The sequence below is a fragment of the Aethalodelphis obliquidens genome, unplaced genomic scaffold (assembly GCF_003676395.1).
Source record: "Aethalodelphis obliquidens isolate GAN/ISIS:26980383/991018 unplaced genomic scaffold, ASM367639v1 scaffold35, whole genome shotgun sequence".
In the NCBI taxonomy this organism is placed as follows: Eukaryota; Metazoa; Chordata; class Mammalia; order Artiodactyla; family Delphinidae; genus Aethalodelphis; species Aethalodelphis obliquidens.
In genome coordinates this window covers 12,349,928-12,373,520 of record NW_020837979.1, presented here as the reverse complement: position 1 = coordinate 12,373,520, position 23,593 = coordinate 12,349,928, and the positions used below count along the sequence as shown (strand labels likewise).

The window sequence follows — 23,593 nt, the reverse complement described above, 5'->3', positions numbered from 1 at the left end:
GGCAGATTCTTAACCACTGCTCCACCAGGGAAGTCCCATAAATATTCTTAATATAAATATGTTAAGAGCTAAATGATATCAAGGCATGGTCAGAGAATGGTTAAAGAGTTTTTCTAAGCTGTCTAGAGAAGTACTTTATTGACATTGATTTCTACAGAAGTAGCTGCTGTTTCAATGAAATCATGTTCTAAAGGATAATTAAAATTCATTAACGTCTGAAAAACCTTCCCAGTTTATCAGAAAATATAGAGCATATAATAGTTGTGATCTCTGTGATATTCAAAACTAGGGCAAAGCCCATGATTAGGCCTCTGAACATCTTAATAACATTTATAAAAGTTCATAATTCACTTACGAATTAAGGGTTTCCATTTGATTGTTGGCAAAGGAATAATTGCATTTTCACTGTTGACAGATTCCAAGGCCTTGGGACTCGTAGGAAACTTTTCTGAAATTCTGACTGATGACTGCAGATACAGCTGGCCTCTGTACATTCCTGAATCAACCAGAACACTGTCAGTTAGGTTTAGAATCAAGCACTGATGATTTTTTTTTAAAAAAGGTTCACTTTGATTTAATAAAATTAGATGAATTCCAGTTATTTATTCATGTGCTACATAGCTCTTTTCAAAGAATCATGCCTGAAGCACTCAAATTTGACCCAAAGGTTATTCAACAACAACAGGGGAGGAAAGTTACACACAAGTTATAATGTTTCTCACTATATAATTTTTGGTAATTACTGAAAAACTCTTCCAGTAGGAAAATTCAAACAAAAGAAATCGTTGTACTCTTATGAAAGTAACAGCTTAGATGAGGTAACCTTTTCCTTAAGAAAACCTAAACACCTATCATTCAAGAGATACTGCTAACAATTCAGTTAAATACTGTCATAACACGTGTGATATGTTATTTCAAATTCTTGCATTTCACTGAGATTGAGGGGCGGGTAGCACATTGACAGAGCTTAAAGAATTTTATGTGTATCTGACCACAAAACTAGTTCAAATAATTAGATTTGAGGGTTTTCAAAATGTAGAACATTGAAGGCTTTCAACCGCCAAGCAGCACACCAGAATTTTGTTTTAATTTTTCAGATAAGTTGTATAGATGCACAGAAAAAATTAAACATACCTTTAAGGGGGAGCAAACTGATACAGATGCAAATACAAATGTAGAAAGTTTTAGACTCTGAAGATACATAAGTAATGTGAAATCATGCTATGTAATGGCAACATTTTTAAGCCTTTCAAATATAGGTCTCAGAGAAAAAGAACCCGCTACAGTAATTAAAAGTTTCAGAATTGGATAAGTGAAAGAAAATTGCAGGAATAGAGATCAAAGTACAAATCTTAAGGCCAGAGAATGTACTTAGGAATTGAAACTACTACAGGCACACCTGAAGTAGGGAGAGACAATGTAGGAATAAAATCTAGATGTCAACATGTACTACTGCTAGATAAGAGATATCCACTCACCCAAGTAAACACTGTTTTCTGTGGCTCCTCGGGCGGCTTCTACGATGTCTTCTTCATCCTCTAAAACTCCGTCATTAGTGGTGTAACTTGTATCATCAAAAAGACTGATGGGAATGACTTTGCCATCCTTAACCAACCAGGCAGATGCAATGGGAGTACAAAACTAAACAAAAATGGAAAGGAAATTTTAAACAATTTCAAGCAGTATTTCTATGTATCCCAACTCCTGAAATACCCTTTAAAACCACATATTTCTTTACAAATTTTCACTTTTCCAGCTTTACTGAGGTATAATTGACGAATAAAAAATGTATTTATGGTGTACAGTGTGATATTTTGATATATGTATACATTGTGAAATAATTAGCACAATCAGGCTAATTCATATATCCATCATCTCACGGTTATTTTGTATGTATGTGTTTTAAGAACATTTAAGATCTATTCTCTTCATTTCTGTTTAATATTCTGAGGAAACTCCATGATGTTTTCCATAACATCTATGCCAATTTACATTCTCGCCAACACTGCACGAAGATACACTGTTGTACACTGTTCACCAACATCTTCACCAACCTTTTGACTTTTTCTTAATAGTCATTCTAACACTAAAATCACGAATTTCTTAGAGCACAGAGAACACGCTGAAAATCCAAAATGGCAGCCACTTCCTTCTACCCAACGTGTTTGGTCAAAGTGAGAAGGAAAGAAACATATTTATAAATTCTCAGTGGTTCTAGGTACCTGGTATTCCCACTCCAGATGTCCTCCTTTCTTACTAAAGGCCATAACTTTCCAATCAGCAACGGAGACCTTTATCACTGTGTCCATAATGGCAGCTTCCTGTTCTTCCACGTCTGAAATAATTTTAGACTGTTCTTTGTTTCCACTGGGCTTTAAGGTGCTTTCAATAAATCCGGCTCTAGTTTCCATGTCTGGAATATACCGAAGTTCAAAGTGGCCAACACTGAAATTCCACCTTAAATTTACAAAGGTGTGTTTTAGAAATTTACATTTAAATAAAGGACCAAATAATTAAGAACTCTTCTAGAGTGAAGAAGCAAACACTAAAATTTGGTGATGAGAAAAGGAACAACTCAACACAATCTTCTGGAAAGGAGCATGCTTGCTGATTTATGCCACAAGAGGGCGTAACTTGGTCCTGACCCTTTAGAAACAGTGGTTCTGAGAGTTGTGACCTGACAACGGCTACAGGACAGATTTTTCTCTTGAAATTAACAAATGTTCACATTTCTAAATCAGGGTAATTTTCTCAAAACACATCAGTCACCCTAAAATAAGGTAGCCTGAAGTCTGCCTTACTTCTTAACTAAAGTCTGACACATTTTGTTCAAGTGCAGAGAAATTAACACATCCCAATAAACCAATGCAAAAGACAAGACGAAAGCTACTGATTTTAGATTTTTATGAAAATACAGCCTCGAAAGGCAATGTGACCCAGTACACCAAGCCTGAAGGTCATACCAGCTCAGCTTCAATCTCAAATCTCTACTGACTGAGATCTGGCCAGTCATTTAACCTTTCTGAGTTTCAGTGTCCATATCCAGAAAGTGGTATTAGCAATGTTTCCTCTATAACTAATACACAGGAAAATCACTTATCTGTTGACACTATAATGGTCTTGACACTAAGATATAAAATGGCCCTAGAATTCCGACATCTGTTAAAAAATAGATACTTAAGGAATATGGATCTTAGATGCCAGACTCTTCCCATTCTGATAACTCAAATTCTGTTAAGTTGAACATCTGCTCCTATGCCAGCAAGCACTCAAACACTTAAGGAAACAAGATCCCATCAGGATAAAGAAGGTTGGGTTGCCAGCAGATACAAAGTCCAGGGAATGTAGAAAGAATACATTCTTCACTGAATTTGAGAAAACAGTTTTCAGGAAAGGAAACTGAATTAGACTGCATCAGATTAGACACCATCTGAAAGTCTGGTTCACTTTCAAAAGATAAAGATGGGATCTCAAATTCTCTTTACTGCGCAGCAATTTAAAATTTAAATATTAGGTTTTGAAAAGTCAAGCATGTGATTTACCACCAGCATATCTAATTCAATCACATTACTTTAAATGTAAAAATTTACATGATTTGAAAAAGGAAACAAAACAGTATTTGACCAAATAAATTAGGCTTTAACACTTTAAGAAAATACACTAAAATATTATTTTATAATTGAGGTGGTGGTCACACAAACCATGAAACTACCTACTAGAGAGAACTGCAGGGTCAAACAGACCCAAAGCACATCAGCTTTGTCTTAAGAGTTTTCTGCATTCTGCAAAGAACTTGGATCAGTGAGATTGCTATGAAAAATATCATTAACCTAAGACTAAGCTAATATAGAGTCACTGTATGGGACTCCTCTTCGTTACCATATCCTGAAGCATATGGTGAGAAGTTCACTTCAGGATCTGTTAATAATCACGAAGCTGTTTTAAATTTAGGGGCTTCATTTCTCTTAAAAGAGTAGTATGCTTTTGGGGAAACAAAATAGTTCAGAAAATCTCCACAAAGAAAAAGCTGATGAATTCTGGTCTCGTTGTACTTCTAAACACCAACAGCAACATTATCTGAATACACACTTCTCACTGCCACTACGAGGGCCGACGGCTCTAACGGTTTTCTGGGTGCGCTGCAGAAGCAGGATATCTTCTTCTTGTTCCATTTCATCATTATCCCATTGGCGACAACCCAAAGCTGAACAGATGTACCTCACCTGAAAAGACAGATGTAAAATTAGTAAAGAGAACAAGTTACAGGAGATCAGAGACAGTAAAAGACTCTCAACAGTTTTACAAAAAGTAAAAGGAAATTGAGGAAAGGTGTAAAAAGTAGCCAAGCATTAAGAAGCAACAGCTAGGGGGCTTCCCTGGTGGCTCAGTGGTTAAGAATCCACCTGCCAATGCAGGGGACACGGGTTGGAGCCCTGGTCCAGGAAGATCCCACTTGCCGCAGAGCAACTAAGCCCGTGAGCCACAACTACTGAGCCCGTGCTCTAGAGCCCGCGAGCCACAACTACTGAGCCTGCGTGCTGCAACTACTGAAGCCCACGTGCCTAGAGCCCGTGCTCCACAACAAGAGAAGCCACCGCAATGAGAAGCCCGTGCACTGCAACAAAGAGCAGCCCCCGCTCGCTGCAACTAGAGAAAGCCCACGTGCAGCAAGCAACAAAGACCCAACACAGCCAAAAATAAATAAATAAAATAAAAAATACACAGTTTCTGTTAAAAAAAAAAAAAGGAAGCAACAGCTATACTATATAGCACAGGGAACGCCACTCAATACTCTGTAATGGTCTATGTGGGAAAAGAATCTAAAAAAGAGTGGATATATGTGTATATATCACTGATTCACTTTGCTGTACACCAGAAACTAACAAAACATTGTAAATCAACTGTACTGCAAAGAAATTTTTTAAAATAAATAACCTGAAAAAGAAAAAAAAGCAACAGCTAGATTACCACCAACTCCTAAAAATGAAACATTTAGAACCATGAAAGTACCAATGAATATTTATTTCGGGGAATAAGTCTTACTTTGAGCATTTCCATGGAAGAAATGGATGACTAGTTGTGATCTCTTAGTAATAATATCATTAATAAAATTCTAGGTGAATTAAAAAAAAAACACCTCAGAATTTCCATATGACGGAAATATTTAGTTTTTAAAAATCTGAAACTTTTCTAACAGCTGCAGTATTTTCAAGTACTGCTTTGAAAACTTCACTCAAAGGAAAAGGAAGATTCTTTGGAATGATGTGACCAAATCCTCACAGAAAGAAGCATACCTGCTAGAATACCAGAATTTTGGAGCAGCACATCAAATCAGAGACCCAGGTGACGGGGTTCAATCCCATTGTTTTACAGATGAGAATACTGAAGGAAACAAAGGATCACAAGGCCGCCTCAATACAATACACATGCAGGTGGCTGGAGAGGGCAGAGAAGCTTGCAAAGGGCCTATGGCCCTAACACTCAGACAAGGGATCCTTAAAGTTTGAAAAACTTGAGGGCCAAGGATCTTTTTTCTATTCTTCCTTATTTTCGTCTTAAGTTTATATACAAATATTCAAGTATCAACGTATTAAGGGGTTAAAAAGAGATTTTTACCTTTCCAAAAGGCATGGTTTTAATTAGTTATTCCCCATAATGGAGTTTTAAGACCCAATCTTAGAAGCAGATCATCTCCTAAGAGCTAATAATGGAGAAAGTCTAGGTCATTAACAGTATGACTTTTTCTTCACACAGATCTAAGTCAAATCTGACCTTGAAGTTTCTGAACTTTTGAAAGTCTTGGTTTTCTCATCTGTAAAATGAGTACAAACTTGCCTCTTGCACCCTCTTACGATAGGCTCAAATAAGTAGAGAAATAAGTAGTAGCAATTATTCTTATCATCAGGATTATTATTATTCTTTGGAGGGTTCCTCATCTATCCAAATGAAAACTGTAAAATGTAACCATTAGAAATATTGTGATGGTTTCAAAATAAGGCATGAAGAATGCACCTGACATACAGTAGACCACAGTTATTCATTCTCTTCCCCCTGCTATTCCTGGCTCTGCTGTTCATTCTGTTATCTTGGATAAATTTAGTTTCTCTTAATAATATTCCCCCTTTCTACTTCACAGTTCTTTTATCAAAAGAAATGATATCCTCAGGGGAAAATTATTACAAAGCTCAACCAGTAATAGTATAGTTAAAGAAATTATCTCTTCTATTCCTATTTATTTTGATTTCTCCCCAAACAAACTGAACATTTTTACTCACCTTTCCACTATATGCACTGAGTCCATATGTAGTGAGAGACTTTCCTCCAACCAAGACAACATCATCTCCAAATTTATAAGAAGATTCAAGAAGCGATTCAACTGTAAACGGAACTGTTTCCATGCTCTCACGGTCCCGGTCCCACTGGAAGAGGTCTCCATCCAGGGAAGGAATGATCATCTTATTCCCAAATACCTAAAATAAAAAGCTAACTTTTAAAAGGATTTTATGAATGGATAAAAAAGATGTGGGTCATGTAAACAATAGAATACTACTCAGCCATAAAAAGAATGAAATACTGCCATACTAGAGATTATCATACTAAGCAAAGTAAGACAGAAAGAGAAAGACAAATATCATATAATATCGCTTATATGTGGAATCGAAAACACGACACAAATGAACTTATCTACGAAACAGAAACAGACTCACAGACATAGAGAATAGACTTGTGGTTGCCAAGGGGGAGAGTGGGTGGGGAGGAATGGTTTTGGGAGTTTGGAATTAGCAAATGCAAACTAGTATATATAGGATGGATAAACAACAAGGTCCCACTGTATAACCCAGGGAACTATATTCAATATCCTGTGATAAACCACAGTGGAAGAGAATATGAAAAAGAATATATATATGTATAACTGAATCACTTGGCTGTATAGTAGAAATTAACACAACATTGTAAATCAACTATACTTCAATAAAATAAATCTTAAAAAATAAATTAATAAAAGGATCTGAACTGTAAGAGTAGGAACTAAAAGCCGTAGTCTCTCATCGGAGGTACTCAGGCCTCCTGAGCAGCATACGAAACGGCACAGTTCATCCACCAAAAGCAACTTAAAAGAACCACCCATCTCTCCTGGGACCCACAGGTACACTCCAGTCTGGTTTTTCTCGAACTCTGTTTGCCACGAGCCAAGCGTGTTCCATAACAATAAGGGAATTACTAAGGAGAGTTCTGTGACCAAGTGAGTTCAAGAAGAGGTTACTACTGGGCTTCCCTGCTGGCGCAGTGGTTGAGAGTCCGCCTGCCGATGCAGGGGACACGGGTTCGTGCCCCGGTCTGGAAGGATCCCACATGCCGCAGAGCGGCTGGGCCCGTGAGCCATGGCCGCTGAGCCTGCACGTCCGGAGCCTGTGCTCCGCAACGGGAGAGGCCACAACAGTGAGAGGCCCGTGTACCAAAAAAAAAAAAAAGAAGAGGTTACTGTGGGACTTCTTACAGTGATTACTATGTTAACATATAATATGATTTTCTAGTAAAGGGAGAGTTTATGCAGCACTTTCCAAGTCTATTTTATCCAGGCCAATTACCATCATAGGTTCAGATCCAAGGAACACAGGTTGATTTACGCAGCATCCCATTCTTTCTTTTATTCACTTTCTCAGATCTGCTATGAGCTAGAAGCCTGTTAACCAAGCTTACTGATTTAATGCTCTTAGCTGTCCTTCCTTCTTTTATCAATGTTAACTGAGGGCCTACTACATGCTAGGGACTATTCTGTTGCTGAGGATACACCAGGGAGCAAAACAAATTAAAAAAACAAAACAAACCCTGCCATTGTGGAGCTCAAACTCTGGAATCGGGAGATAAACAACGTAATAAATAATTACAGAGTACGTTGGGTGTTAAATGCCATAGTGAAAAAAATAGAACAAGATAAAGGGGGAATGGATAAATGTGTGCATGGGAGGGGACAGGACTTGTCAGTAACGGTTAAGTTCAGGGTAGGCCCCGTTGAGAAAGTAATATTTGAGCTAAATCTAAACATAAGCGTTAACCCTGCTGATACCTGCGGAACAGCCTTTGCAAAGGCCTTAAGGGGGAAGTGCACTGTGAGGAGGAAAGGGAACAGGTTGTAGAGGCAAGGATGGAGGTGGGGAGAGCAAGCAGAAGGCCGGAGATGATAATGGTGGTGCTGGTGGTGGGCTACAGTGCAGCTGTTGCCTGCGGTTAGATTTGGGATATAACTGGAAGGTAAAGCCAACAGGATTTCATGGTGGATTCCCTGTACGGAATGAGCGGAAGAAAAGCGCTCAGGATGACTCTAAAGATTTTGGCCAAGAAAATCTTGTTTCTTGAGAGTTAAATTAGTACATGACTTTGTGACACTGGCCTTCTGGCATTTCAAAACAGACACAACTCGGGAATTCCCTAGTGATCCAGTGGTTAGGGCTCGGCACTGTCACTGCGGTGGCCCGGGTTCAATCCCTGGTCGAGGAACTAAGATCCCGCAAGCCGCACAGCGCGCCAAAAAAACACAAAAAAACAAAACAGACACAACTTGACTTATTTCAGCTAATGACACGATTATTTTCCTGATCGTCAAGGCTCAAAAATCCGGAAAAAAAGACTATGAAAGAAGCAGGAGTTTAAAAACCAGAAAACCTCCAGACAAATGTCGATTTGCTTTTTTAAACAAAATTTCTCTATGGACTTCTTTGTTCCTTAAGCAGCAGAATTCCTTTCTTTAAAGGGATACTTACGGGGATATTTTAAAGAGATCCTTTTCAGTCACAAAGTGTTCTCCGTTGATGCTCAGCTAATATATCCCTGCCCCCCCACCCCAGCTGTGCCCCACACCCCTGGGGTTCTAGAAGACAGGTTGAAAAACACGGCTCTAATCCACTTCTTCCCTTCATTTTGTAGTTCAAATCCTCGTATCTCCTGCCTGAACTATTATAACAGCCTCTTTACAGTTCTTAACTGGAAATTCCCTCAATCTAATCTCTGCATATCTTCTAGATTAATCCCTGAATCAGAGTTAAGCTTGTTATGACACTATTCAAAAATCCTCGACAGCTCTCCATTATCTTCTTACTAAAGACCCCAATTCCTAACTCTGACATACATTCAAAGTCCTCTAAACGTGACCTCAAACAACCTTTTCCTTGTTGTCTTTCACTTTTCCCCACGTGGGTGGAAATCAGGTGTCATTACTTAAGCAGGATGTTTAATGTTTTTACTGTTATTGTTCAGTTATGTCATTGTCAATGTCATTTCTTCTCCCTGGAACATCCTCCTGTACCAACCCTGCCCACTGAAACCCTATCTGGCCTTCAAGGTAGCATCACTTATGATTTTGCTGTGAAATCCAAGAAAATTGTAGCAGCGTAAGTTCGCTGACAAAAGTCTTAATACTGCACTTTTTGCTGTAACTGTAAACTGAGACACCATTACAGTCTCAAAAATTGTTTATTGTACCTCTAATATTTATCAGGTATACTAATGTGTATACATTTATGTTTATTCAATGGCTGTAAAAGTAATGCACTCAAACCTAGTGCCCAGATTTTGTTATCTAATTCCATTCCCCACCGAAAGAACAAAGGCTCCTGAGAGAATCGGCTGCCTCCAGGGCTGGGGCAGGGCAGGTACAAGATGAGCCTTTAACATCTTATTAGTCTAAAAAGTAAAGATATGCACAAAAAAAGACGGAAACATGTCACTGACCACATCTGGAATTTAAGCACCAGAATGATTAAGTACTGAATTATAAAACATTGAAAACAAAATAAGGAATTTATGCATCCGCACTGAAAACAAATAGATAAAATAAACAACATATGGGGGAGAAGAGAGGGCTTTTACTGCAATGGAATGCCAAATGTCTACTGGTAAATATGAAGGGAGGACTGGAGTTGGAAAAATTAGCACCTTGCAGACATCATAGTAAAGACTGCAACAGGCAGAAATCAGCCACGGTGTTAAATCTGGGTGAAAATTTGGATAAGGAGCAGGATATCTGCACTGTCTTAAAGTATCTTCCCACAGGGCTTCCCTGGTGGCGCAGTGGTTGAGAGTCCGCCTGCCGATGCAGGGGACGCGGGTTCGTGCCCCGGTCCAGGAAGATCCCACATGCCACGGAGCGGCTGGGCCCGTGGGCCATGGCCGCTGAGCCTGCGCGTCCGGAGCCTGTGCTCCGCAACGGGAGAGGCCATGACAGTGAGAGGCCCGCGTACCGCAAAAAAAAAAAAAAAAGTATCTTCCCACAGACTGCTTATTAGTTACAAAAAGTTAAGAAAAACAAAACAGAAACAGTCATTATATAGTGGAGAATTCAGACAATACCTTGACTGGATGATCAAATGAGTGACAGACATGATACCCTGAGAGAGAATGCAACACCAGCCATGCAGCGTTCTGAGCCAAGCATACAGAGCCTGGATCTAATCACCGGGAAACATCAGACAAGCACAAAATGAGGAAAGTTCTATTTTTTTTAAATATCAGTAAAAGATAAGAGAGACTATATTCTTCAAAAATGTCCATGTCCCTATATACACTACCAAATGTAAAATAGATAGCTAGTGGGAAGCAGCCACATAGCACAGGCATATCAGCTCGGTGCTTTGTGACGACCTAGAGGGGTGGGATAGGGAGGGTGGGAGGGAGGCTCAAGAGGGAGGGGATGTGGGGATATATATACATATACATATAGCTGATTCACTTTGTTATACAGCAGAAACTAACACAGCATTGTAAAGCAATTATACTCCAATAAAGATGTTAAAAAAAAATGTCAACGTCATACAAGATAAAGTCTGTGGGGAAAAAAATCCAGATTAAAAGAGGTTAATGTAACAAGTAAATGTATTACCTGACCCTAGACTAGATGCTGTACTGGGAGTGGAGAACGCTATAAAAGACATTATTTAGGTCAACTGATGAAACTGGAATACGGACGGTAAAGTGTCCATATAAATTTATGAAGCAGGGCTTCCCTGGTGGCGCAGTGGTTGAGAGTCCGCCTGCCGATGCAGGGGACACGGGTTCGTGCCCCAGTCCAGGAAGATCCCACATGCTGCGAAGCGGCTGGGCCCGTGAGCCATGGCCGCTGGGCCTGTGCATCTGGAGCCTGTGCTCTGCAACAGGAGAGGCCACAACAGTGAGAGGCCCGCGTACCGCAAAAAAAAAAAAAATTTATGAAGCTGATAACTGTACTGTGATTATGTAAGAGAATAGAGAAATTTCCTATTTCTATTAGGAAATGCACACTGAAGCATTCAGGAGTAAAGGGCTACAATGGATATTTATCTTTAGATGTTTCAAGAAAAAAAGAGTATGTATGGGGGATCTGGAGATAAGAGAGAGACACAACTCAAATGACAAAGCAAACACGTTTTGAGCAGATAAATCTGGGTATATAGGGCTTCCCTGGTGGCGCAGTGGTTGAGAGTCCGCCTGCCAATGCAGGGGACACAGGTTCGTGCCCCGGTCTGGGAGGATCCCATAGCCGCGGAGCGGCTGGTCCCGTGAGCCATGGCCGCTGGGCCTGCGCGTCCGGAGCCCGTGCTCCGCAACGGGAGAGGCCACAACAGTGAGAGGCCCGCGTACAGCAAAAAAAAAAAAAAAAAAAAATCTGGCTATATAAGGGTTGGGTTTTTTTCATACCAAAAAGAGTGCAACTTTTTGTAGTGTGAAATTATTTCCAAATAAGAGGTTAAAAAGAAAAGAAAGATACTCAAGAGCCTTGAAGGGGCTCTGTAACTAAACTCAGAAGGCTAGACCATTAAACTGAAGGCTCATCATAATTCTGGATATTTAAAGATCTCCAACTACTACTTTTATTAAAGAAACATTTGATTTTTAGTAAGCTCTCAAATGACATCAGTATGTACGTATACCATACATACATACGTATACCACCTCATATTATCTTAGAATTCTAACATTACTATTTTATTCTTTGCTTTCTTTTTTTTTTTGATAACAACAAATAAAAGATGATATTTTCAAAAATTAAAACTTTTTATTTTTATCTTTTGTAGAATGTCCAACTTGAGGCTGTCATTAAGAACAGATTTAGGTCATCGTTTATATACCCTACAGTAACAGTATTGTAGTAGTTAGCCAATGTGATCTCCCATTTTAAGTTACAGTTAGAAAATCAAGTGTTTACTGTTCTCTACCTCCCATATTATGTTAGGCAGTCTCTATTCCATTTACTAGAACAATAAATTCAAATTGTGATAAAATTAAAAAATAGGTATTGTCTGGTAATGTCAACAGTACTACTGGTTGAGTACGAATAGGGAGAGCAGGTGTGCGTCACTACAAGAAGGAGGAAGAGGGGTTAGTGGGTCTCTAGTAAACAAATAACATTTATTTTTACTTGTTTCCTTTTCCATTAAACAACTTCTTTTCCCCTAAAGAAGTAGCAGGTCCTTAGGGAACACAATGGCTTCTAAGTGCAACCGCCCCCAATCTCCCCAACAAAAAAACAAACCGGAAAATCCATCAAACAAATAGGAGCTAAAATTCATCATTGCTTCCAAATGTAAATGAAAGCAAACTTATTTGCAATTAAAAATATGGCTTAAACAACCTAGAAGATTTCACGTGATTGACCATGTTGAGAAAAACTGCCTTATTTTAAAAGAAGAGTGCAAAACCCAAAACAGAAAAGCATTATGATTCAATACTCAATCATGCCATATTGCTGGACTGTGATTTTAAAGTTCACTTTTAAATAGCTGCTCTTCACTAATTGGCTGCTTATGACTCATACCCACGGCTGCTAACCTCTGCACCAATCGCTGTGAAGTCTTTCAGGCTGCATCTGTGAAAGCAGATGGTGTGTTTTCCTTGAGAGCCACAAGAAGAGATATATGCCTGCGGTTCAGGTAGAGAGATGACATCACCCCTCAGAAGAGCATTACCTCACCCTCCCAGCATAGGAATGAGTCACCCGGAGAGTCAACTGCAAATCTCTTGGTATAAAAAAATGTGGGTTATGGTGATGCATTTTCCCATTCCACTGATTTGCCTCTGGAAGCAGCTATTTGTTCTGATTCGCTGCTCTGCATCTCAAACTAATTATGTGACTTGCTTCCCACTTCAGTCATTTTTAAAAATACAAATGCTTGTCATTTGGGGTTTTTTCCTCTATTTGTTTTTCCCTGTTAATAATTTCAAAATAAAAGGTTTGTCAAATCAGCTGGCAAACTCGGTACCTAAGATCCAATCAAGGTCTTCAACCATGCAATCACAAAGCAGTTTAGTAAAGTAATTCAATTACCGTTTCTGAACAATCTCTAACTGGCATAATGAATACCAGTGGCACATGTAATCAAGGACTCTACTTGAAATCAGAATGTGAGATAAGGACTCTATTTTCAAGTGGCAGAAGGAACTTCAACTGAGAAAATAAAGGAAGTACTATTACTAAAATGAATATAACCAGCAATAAAAACAAAAATTCTTCTAATATGCAAAAATATATTTTCGTTCAGTTCTTCCTTCTTTTTCTATGCAACTACCTCCCCACCCACCCATCCGCAACCTCCCACCATCAACACATACACTTTTGGGGGTACATTCAACTTTATTTTAACTTAATATGAAAGTTTTGAAACATAAAATGTAAAGAGACGAATATAATAAACCCCCATGTATCTGTCACCCAGTTTCAACAATCATCGACATTTTGCTACTCTCCACCCATCCACTACATATATTTGTTAATGAGAGTATTTTAAAGTCAATCACAGGCATCATGTCATTTCACCTATACATACTTCAGTATTCATTGCTGAGAAGCAACTACCATGCCAATGTTACATCTAACAAAAATAAGAGTAATTCCTTAAAATCATCTAATATTCAAATTTCCCTGATATTGCAAGACATACTACATAATTGGTTTGCTTCAACAAGGAACTTAAACTCCACATATTATATTTGATTCTTTTTTTCTCCCTATAAGGGCCCCTTTCATTTCTTTTTCCGTGCATTGATTTACTTGAGAAACCAGATTATTCACCCTACAGAATGTCCCACAGTTTGGATTTTGCAGGTCACTTAACTTCTTCCTTTATTCCCTGTATTTTCTAAAGAAGTGTAATTAGGACTGGAGCTCTGATCTGATGCAGGTTTGATTTTTTTGGACAAGACTACTTCACAGGTGGTGCTATATACTTCCTATTATAACAGAGGTCAGCAAACGACAGCTCACGGGCCAAATCTGACCCAGTGCGTGTTTCTGTAAGCAAAGTTTTATTGGAACACAGGCATGCTCATTCATTTCTGTATTGTCTATGACTGCTTTCCCACTACAACTACAGAGACCGTATGGCCTGCAAAGCCCAAGATATTTACTATCTAGCCCTTTACAGAAAAAGTTTGCCAACCCGAGTTGTCGTATTTGTTACTATTAATCAGTGGATTTAAGGGAGTCAGCCTGACCCCTCCATTTTAAAGTGTCCCACCAACTTTTCACCATTTTAGTATCAATTGATGATCTACTACTTCAGTAAAATAATAAAATAATGACTTCTAATTCTATCATTCTTTCCACATTTATTAGCTAGAATTTTTCTATGAAGAAGAACTTTCCTCATTCGGCTGTGGAAGCTGGATTTGTATACACTAGCATTTTCTCAAGTAATGACTCACATTAAACACTTTCCAATCCACAAAGTTGTATCCAGTGTGTACCCTAACCAAGAAAGAGGGAAAACGATCACACTGGCCCTGACGGTTATAAAAGCCAAGTCCCAAATACAAGCTCAGCAGCAGTAAGAGTTAAAAGGGAGGAAGGGGGAAGAAACCGAGTGAAAAAGCATGTGGAGAGATGCAGATTCGTGAGACAGAGATAAGGAACAATGGAGATAGACTATCTGGGAAAAGGATGGAAAAAAAACAACTACTCTAGAATATTCATGAAAGGGACACCCTTTCTCCCTCCTACCTCAGGAACTCCAAGCATCCCTGGTATAATACAACAATGATGCTTCCAATGATGAGCTCAGGACTTAGTTAAAAGATAAAAGTCACCGAGATTGGGAAGATGTAAAATACATGAAAAACATTTCATTGAAAGTGTTAAATTGTTGACTTTTTTTTGATACCTGGAAATCCCCTTTGCCCAGAACAATTACTTTCCTTGCCATGCTAGCTGTTTCAGAAACCGAGGTAGGGCGAGGCAACAGCAGGCACCCAACGTAGGAAATGGAAACGTGTCCACGGGGAGGTGACTGCGGCTCATCCAGCCCCATCCCTGACTCCACCAGCCACTCACTGATGTGACCTTGGACAAAAACTAGCACTCTACTCTTTTACAAAATGCCTCAAATTAACTTACTGCACTGGAGCCTCAAAAGCACTCTCCACAACTTTTTGAAAAGGTATGTCTTCTGATCCCTAAACTACCAATGACTGTTTCTACCACTCTGGGGATCCACAGGCCTCCTGCTTTCCTCACTCCTTCCCCTGTCCCCTCAATTCTTCCAGAGTCAAAACAGAAAGGGTTTTTAACATTTTCTTTTGCTGTAAGACTTTCATTGAGACTTTGATGAATCACAGGGTTCTCTTAATGAGGCATCTGCATTGTTAAGTATCTATGTTTAGTAAATATTTATAAAGAATTCACACCAACTAACCATTGGGGAAATGTGGAAGAAGGCAGGAAAATCCCTAACATCCTACTAAAGCCAATCTCTCCTTGAAACCCTTTCTTCTCTCTGACTCATCACTCTCTACCTGAATTTTAAAATGTTACGGAGGGACGTCCCTGGTGGTGCAGTGGTCAAGAATCCGCCTGCCAATGCAGGAGACATGGGTTCGAGCCCTGATCTGGGAAGATCCCACGTGCTGCGGAGCAACTAAGCCCGTGCGCCACAACTACTGAAGCCCGCGCGCCTAGAGCCCGTGCTCTGCGACAAGAGAAGCCACCGCAGTGAGAAGCCCGCGCACCACAACGAAGAGTAGCCCCGCTCACCACAACTAGAGAAAGCCCACGCGGCAACCAAGAACCAACGCAGCCATAAATAAATAAATAGACAGATAGATAAATATCCTTCTAAAAAATTTTTTCTTAAATGTTAGGGAGTCTGAAAATTTGGCTGGAGTTCATCTCCTCACCCTGCTCTCCTTCCAGGTGATTGCTCCTCTCAGCTCCCAGGACACGAACACTTCTAACTTTTCTCTTCAGCCCAGACTTTTCCTCTGAGAGCACCAGACCCACATATGCACAGGCTTTCTTAACATCTCTGTTAAGGTCACTCAAGGTCAAGGTCACTCGGCACTCAATGCATGTAAACAAATTTATTTTCTCCCTCTCTATATCTGTTCCTTTTCTTTTTTCTTTTTTTTTAAAGGGGCCGGGGAGCAGTCTCGGAGGACACTTTTATTTTTATTTATTTATATATTTTTGGCCGCACCAGCGGCTTGTGGGATCTTAGTTGCCTGACCAGGGATTGAACCCGGGGCCCTCGGCAGTGAAAGCATGGAGTCCTAACCACTGGACTTCCAGGGAATTCCCCCACCTGTTCTTAATTTACTACTAATTTCTCCTTTGGTCTTTTCATTTCATAAAGACGTCCCTCCTTAAACTTCTCTTCAATCCATCACTTCACTTCCCTCACTTCCCGGTCACCTTATCATCCCCATCTGTACTAGACCTGGTCTCTTAACTAGTCTTCCCACTTCTGCTCTTCTTCCTCTTCCAGTCCATTCTCTACGGTCAGTAGAGACTGACTATATAAGTGGTCAGTAGTCAGCAGACTACAGGAGAGATTGATTCTAGAAGGATTTTAGGGATTCACCTGCTTTCTCCCAGATTGATCATTCCTGCTGCAAGGCCTTGATGCCAGCCGTTCCCTCTCCCAGAGCAGTCCTTCCCAGCCTCTCTACCCATTTCTTGCAGCTCTTGCTTCTCATAGGATCTCAGTCGTAAACATAATTTCTTCTGAGAAGCCTTCTCTGACTTCTCTGACTTCCCAGCTGGGAGGTCAGGTATCCTTGCTAAGTCTCTCTTAGTTCTACCTGTCCTTGTGACAGTTACCACAACTCAATTATGATACTGACATTATAATCATTTCATATCCGGCTCCACAGAGTGTCATGTAAGTTCCATGATGGCAAGGATCTCATCTGTCCTGGGCATTGTTGTACCCCAGCGCACAGCCCTGCAGGATCCCCTGTCCCCTTAAACACCAGTTCAGTTTTGGATGTGGTAAGTTCAAGTACCTTTGAGTCTCTCACTAGGGTTAAGAAGCAGTTAAGCGCTCACAATGAGCTGAGCGCCGTGCTAAAGTCTGCTCTCTATATGAGGTCTTTGAGTGATTATTCCTGATAAAGCACATTAAGAATTATAATGATTAGAGCAGAAAATGCAAACACGTTGGTAAGTATTGAGGCATTTCAAAAGGCATGAAATATTGGAAAGGGGGCAAGAAATAAGCACAAGGATCTAGGGTTGAGTCTCCATTTTACTCCATCAGACAAACCTCTAAACCATTCTGAGCCCCAATTTTCTCATCTGGAAAATGGGGGTTAATAAGAGTATTTTATAAGGCTATGTTAAGGAATAAATAAGAATGGATTTGATGTCACTTTGCAAACTATAAAATGCTACTCAAGCAATACTTGTCAAGTAGATGTAATGATCCAGGGCTGCTATTTTGAACCTCTAAGGTAATTCGTGTGTGAGTGCATATATACGTATACTTGTTAAAGAAAAAAGTTAAAAACGAAAATACAAACTCTTAACCTGACTATCTATAAATTCATCATGAGCCTTCTTTTATCCTCAATAAGGAAACTTCAGAAATGACTATGGTTCGTTAACACTAAATTTCACATATTGCAAAAAAGCTTTTAGAATTCAAACAGTCGCTCCAAAAGTAAATTCAAGGAGAGAGCAGAAAGCTTAATTATGCCATGTCAGTAACAGTTGGCCCTTGAATGTGCGTTTGCACTGCACGAATCCACTTACAAGTGAATTTTTGTCACTAAGTACATACTCCAGTACTCCACGATCCACGGTTGAATTTGCAAACATGGAACCGTGGATACAGAGGCCCACGGAGAAGTTATGTAGGATCTTCCACTGCATGAAGGGTTGGCTTCCCTATCCCCAAAGTTGTCCAAGAGCCAACTGTATCTCTTTCCCAATCCTGAATTCACAACACCCATCTAAAAACAAAGTCTTAAAACTATATAAAGATGAGTTTGATATAAGAATTAAATACATCAAACTGTGACCAGTCTTTGACTCACCAGAAATCTCTATCAGCCCTAAAATTCTGTTTTGAATATAGAAGTTCTGAAGGTTCATAAAGTACTTTATTGGCCAAAAAGATAAACAATATTAAAGAGAAGTTAACAGGCATATTTTTGTATATTTTAATTCTTCAAAAATGTTGCACTATATATCGGACACAAAATGGTAACTCTTAAAGTAAAATGAACAACTGACCAGACTACTAGTTGACAAAATTGACTATTTGTGACTTTATGAGAAAAAAAAAAAAAGATGTTCCAACATCGTTGTGTTGAGGAAACAATTTTTTAAACATTTCCCTAGATTTCAAGGAAAACATTGAAATTACCATGACAGGGAAAGTAAAGGAAGCTTATCTGCTGAAAGTAAAGTGTTCCCAGGAATCATACCTCAAAGACTAAGGAGGAGGCATCATGGCTTACAACTAGTTACGTGGTCTAAACGTGAGGGATTATGAGATCTTTCAGTAGATCTGGATATTAGTCGAAGAAGGCATCCCATGTGACATGCTTAAAAGGAAATGTAGGTTTAAAAAAAAAAAAGAAAGAAAATGCAGAAGAAAAAAGAAATCCTGAAGTGAGTTGGTATTTATGATCATCAAAGATTGTGAATTATTGACCAAGAGCAGTGAGATACCAAGTAGATAGTTATTATTTCATTCTTTCTTTCCTTAACCTATAGTCAACCTACAAAACAAAATACCTCCAGGAAAACAACCAGGTTAATTTTTGAAGTATATTTTTTGCATTCACGGTGAAAAATACAGATTTAAGTACCTATCTTTGCCTTCACTTCGATTATTATGCATTCATAAAGGAGATAAATAATGTGCACAAGAAGTCAATTTCCTACAAAACAGAGTCAAATCAGTGTCTCACTTGGCGACATGTGTGCTGGAATAAATCGACTTAGTTCACAGCACTGTTTTCAGCCATGCTAAGGGATTAATAAAACAAAATTAAATCAAAAAACGGTTTCATTTCTATAATTAAAAGAAAAGCAATTAACCTAAGCAATTATTTAAATATTGGCTTGCTCCGTGATTGACAGTGACTTTTCCAAATAAACCACCATCTGAGATGGTGCTCATCTGAGGCTCAAATTGTGCTAGTTTATGTACAGATGAAAGACTGCCAGATGACCAGACATCTTTCAGTACAGACGATCTTTAAAACAGATTACAGATCCTCTTTTAATAAAGCAATACTCAAAACGGTCTACTGATGGACCCTCGGTGAACAAATCAGGTAGCCATTAAAAATGTGCTCTTTTCAAAAGACCCCCCCAACCTGTGAAGGCCCTTCTTCATGACTGCAGTCTGACTCTGCAGTGCGCAGGCTGGAAAGCTTCAGCATCATAGCTGTCTGTTTCTGCACCTGTCTGAAACAGAAAGGCGGTATGTCCCTTGGGGAGAAACATGCCTAAAATAAAACAAAACCAAACCCCAAACTCTAACTATAGACTTGTAAGAGAGTTGTTTGTTCTTTTTAAGAGGAAAAAAAAAAAAAAAAAAGGACATTTTAACAGAAAACTGAAACAAAAAACAAATATGGTATCTCTAAATAAGGAAAAGGTAAAGGTATTGTCTAAGGACAGACTAGTTACATATACACAATTATAATATGCATTCTAAATACAGATAAGAAGGTCTTTGTATTTATAAATGTGTTCCAAAACACAGACAAGTAGACAGTTCAAGGATATTATGTCTACTTAGATTTGGTGAACTGTGATCCAAATGCCACCCAGAGGGCTTCCCTGGTGGCGCAGTGGTTGAGGGTCCGCCTGCCGATGCAGGGGACACGGGTTCGTGCCCCGGTCCGGGAAGATCCCACATGCCACGGAGCGGCTGCGCCCGTGAGCCATGGCCGCTGGGCCTGCGCCGTCCGGAGCCTGTGCTCCGCAACGGGAGAGGCCACAACGGTGAGAGGCCCGCGTACCGCAAAAACAAAACAAACAAACAAACAAATGCCACCCAGAGACCCCAAAGAAAAACTATGCTGATATGTCACAAAACAGAATTTTAAGACAATCAATGAGGAACCGCTGCCAAATCTCCTTAGTGCTTTTTCAAGGCTGAATCTGCATATAGATTAACAGTGGAAAGCAAATCAGATTCTACCTCAGGTGGCCCTTCTGAAAACTAAAAACAAAATTCTTAGCTATGATCAAAAGTATTAGATGTAGAACCTAGGGGCACATGTTAAAGGTAGCAGAGTAAACCTTAGGTTCATCATTTACTCTAACACACACACACACACACACACACACACACACACACACAGAGTTTTAGCTCGGTTTGTTCAGTATTCTTTTGAGGAAGCTTATAAACACCTAGTCAAGAGGAAAGAGTGGCAAGTCAGGTCTGTGTCCCATGGCGCCTCAACCTTCCGGCAGCATACAACGCATAATGCAACTGTCAATCTCTCTTATCCTTTGGGAACTTATTTTTTTCCTTAACATAATCAAAACATGACTAAAGCAAAATAATAAACTATTTTATATGCTTTTGGATCAGAAAAGGTTAAGGACATCATGAAAGCAGGCTGACAGGCAATGAGATATGTACCTAACGGTAATGGATTTGTGCCATTTTTAAAAGAATCCTTAAATGTAGTAAAAGGGGAAGTTAAAAAATTCCTCTAGATGATTTATATGGGTGTTTCATGTGTTTGATGGTACCTGAGTCCTGAAGTTAGGACAATCTTTAGAAATTTAGTCCCTGGTGGTCCAGTGATTAAACTCCGTGCTTCCGCTGTAGGGGACGTGGGTTCGATCCCTGGTCAAGGAACTAAGATCCCACATGCTGCACAGCGCAGCCAAAAAATTTTAAAAAACAACAAGAAGAAATTCAGCCCAATCCATAATTTTACAGAGAAGGAAATTAAAGCTCTACTGAAATAATTAGCCGGGTCACAGAGCCAGTTAACAGCAGCATCAATACTAGAACTGCAGCCTCCGAATCCCAGTGCCTCCTCCACACCACACGGCCTACAAGGTTCCTGTGATGCTCTTACTTTATTATTCTAGCAAAAGTGCATGTGATCCATAACCAATTCCTTAAAAATTATTATACAGCCTATCAAATCCTTTAGCCTTCAGCTTCTCATTAGATAAGTCACTTTAAGAATCAATGCACAGAGAATACATCTTCCCTGGCCTTCTGAGTTTAGTTGGTTTCATCCTTGTACCACTCTTGATGAAAGGGTGGAGAAACTGACATTCTAATAGAGGAGTCTCCAAACGGAGCCTCCAATTGTCACCTGGGTGGTTCCTGCTACATCTCCCCACCAGTTCCTGCCTGCTGTACCCAGCTCTCCTCTGCACACTACCTGTCCTCGCAAACGCTGAGCTTCAGACAGAGAAAATGAACTATTTCTCCCAAAAAGTTAGGGACCATCATAAAATTGTCTATCAGATGCATTTAGAAGGGTACTGCATCCAATCCGGGGCATTTCAAATAGCAGTTTTTGTTCCTCTTTTGGTGGTGTTTTGTCCAGCTTCTGAACATAACTTCTAGATACTGAGCGATACACACCTTGCTGAATAACAGGTGACCCAAGCTCGAAATACAGTCCTCTCTCCTTGTTAATGTTTATAACCTTACGAATACTCTCATAATGGTGATATTTCTATTATATACTAGATCAGTCGTTCTCAAAATGCGGTCTGTGGATTCTGTTTGAGGTGCAGAGAGTCAAATGGTTTCATAAGAAGGTGCTATTTGCCCTTCCCTGGGGTGCTATTTGCATTGATGGTATAAAAGCAACGGTGACTAAAGCATGAATAAGGTAACAGACTCATAGTCCTCACATCTTCACTGTCACACGCTCGCAGCAAAAAAAAAAGAAGAAAAAAGCTTCACTCGAGAATGTTCTGATGAAACAATAAAAGTTAAACTGTGACCTGAGTACATATATTTTTACTATTCTGCCCGACTAACCAGGAGGTGTGCATTAAGGACTTCTGCCACAAACTGAAGCATGTTTTGAGGAAAAGCACTTGCGTGACTGAGTTTTGAGCTGAAACTAGCGGCATTGCTCACAAAGCTCCATTCGCACTTGAAAACTGGAGAGAAAAGCTACAGCGACGAGACTTGGGTATTTGGCAGACGCTTTCTCGAAAATAAAGTGAACCTCTCACTTCAAGGAAAACAACTGACTGTGTTAATGATAAAATCCAAGTTTTCAAGCGAAAATTAGAATTTTGGAATAGCGGTATCTACCCGTGTGAGCTTGACAGCTTCCCAGTACTGGAAGACTTTTCTGATGAGATCAGTGGTGACAGTAAAAAATTTGAATTTACAAAGTATTCTATAAGGAAATATGTCAACATTTGGAAGATCTGTGTAACTCAGTGAATCAATATTTTCCAAATGATGTTAGAAAACCATGCACGAGTAAAAGGCAAGACAGACCAATGGATGTTACTGGTACAGAGTACAACAGTTCATTGATATGGTTTCAGATTCCGCGGGGCAACTAACCTTTCAGAAACTTCCACTTGTTCTCGTGTAGAACCAAAAAAGAATGATCACAATCAACTGAAATGGCTACTAAAATACTCCCTTTCTCCCCCTACATACGGGTTTTATTCTTCATACAGTTCAACCAAAACAACATATCGAACACAGAAGCATATAGGAAAATCAAGTTGTCTTCTATTAAACTGGAAATTAAAGAGATTTGCAAAAATATAAAACAATGCCACTTTTCTCATTGAAATATTTTTTGGGGAAATACACTTTTTCTTTCTTTTCTTTCTAAAGATTTTTTGATGTGGACCATTTTTAAAGTCTTCATTGAATTTGTTACAATATTGCTTCTGTTCTGGTTTTCTGGCCCCAAGGCATGCGGGATCTTAGCTCCCTGACCAGAGATCGAACCCACACTCCCTGCACTGGAAGGTGAATTCTTAACCACTGGACTGCCAAGGAAGTCCCCACTTATTCTTCATAAAAATATATTATTTATGCTACATGCAATGCAATGGGGTTCTTTTTTTTTTTTTTTTTGCAGTACGCGGGCCTCTCACTGTTGTGGCCTCTCCCGTTGCAGAGCACAGGCTCCAGACGTGCAGGCTCTGTGGCCATGGCTCACGGGCCCAGCCGCTCCACGGCATGTGGGAATCTTCCCGGACCGGGGCCCGAACCCGTGTCCCCTGCATTGGCAGGCGGACTCTCAACCACTGCACCACCAGGGAAGCCCTGTTTTAATTTTTAATATGGCTTAAGTTTAGATAGATATAACCCATGGGGAAGAAAGCTCTTTGGATCTCTTCGTAATTTTTAAGAATGTAAAGGGTCCTGAA

General features: G+C 39.7%; 1 protein-coding gene across 1 annotated transcript in view; it reads right to left on the bottom strand.

Moving 5' to 3' along the window:
- EIF2AK3 (eukaryotic translation initiation factor 2 alpha kinase 3) overlaps positions 1 to 23,593 on the bottom strand; it is a 68,869-nt gene that overhangs the window by 27,226 nt on the left and 18,050 nt on the right. The window contains exons 3-7 of the mRNA XM_027129096.1: positions 6,276 to 6,470; positions 4,090 to 4,223; positions 2,223 to 2,457; positions 1,479 to 1,641; positions 356 to 496 (exon numbers count right to left, since the gene is read on the bottom strand). Of these exons, the coding sequence (XP_026984897.1) occupies positions 356 to 496; positions 1,479 to 1,641; positions 2,223 to 2,457; positions 4,090 to 4,223; positions 6,276 to 6,470 (868 nt within the window). The remainder of the gene's footprint in view (positions 1 to 355; positions 497 to 1,478; positions 1,642 to 2,222; positions 2,458 to 4,089; positions 4,224 to 6,275; positions 6,471 to 23,593) is intronic.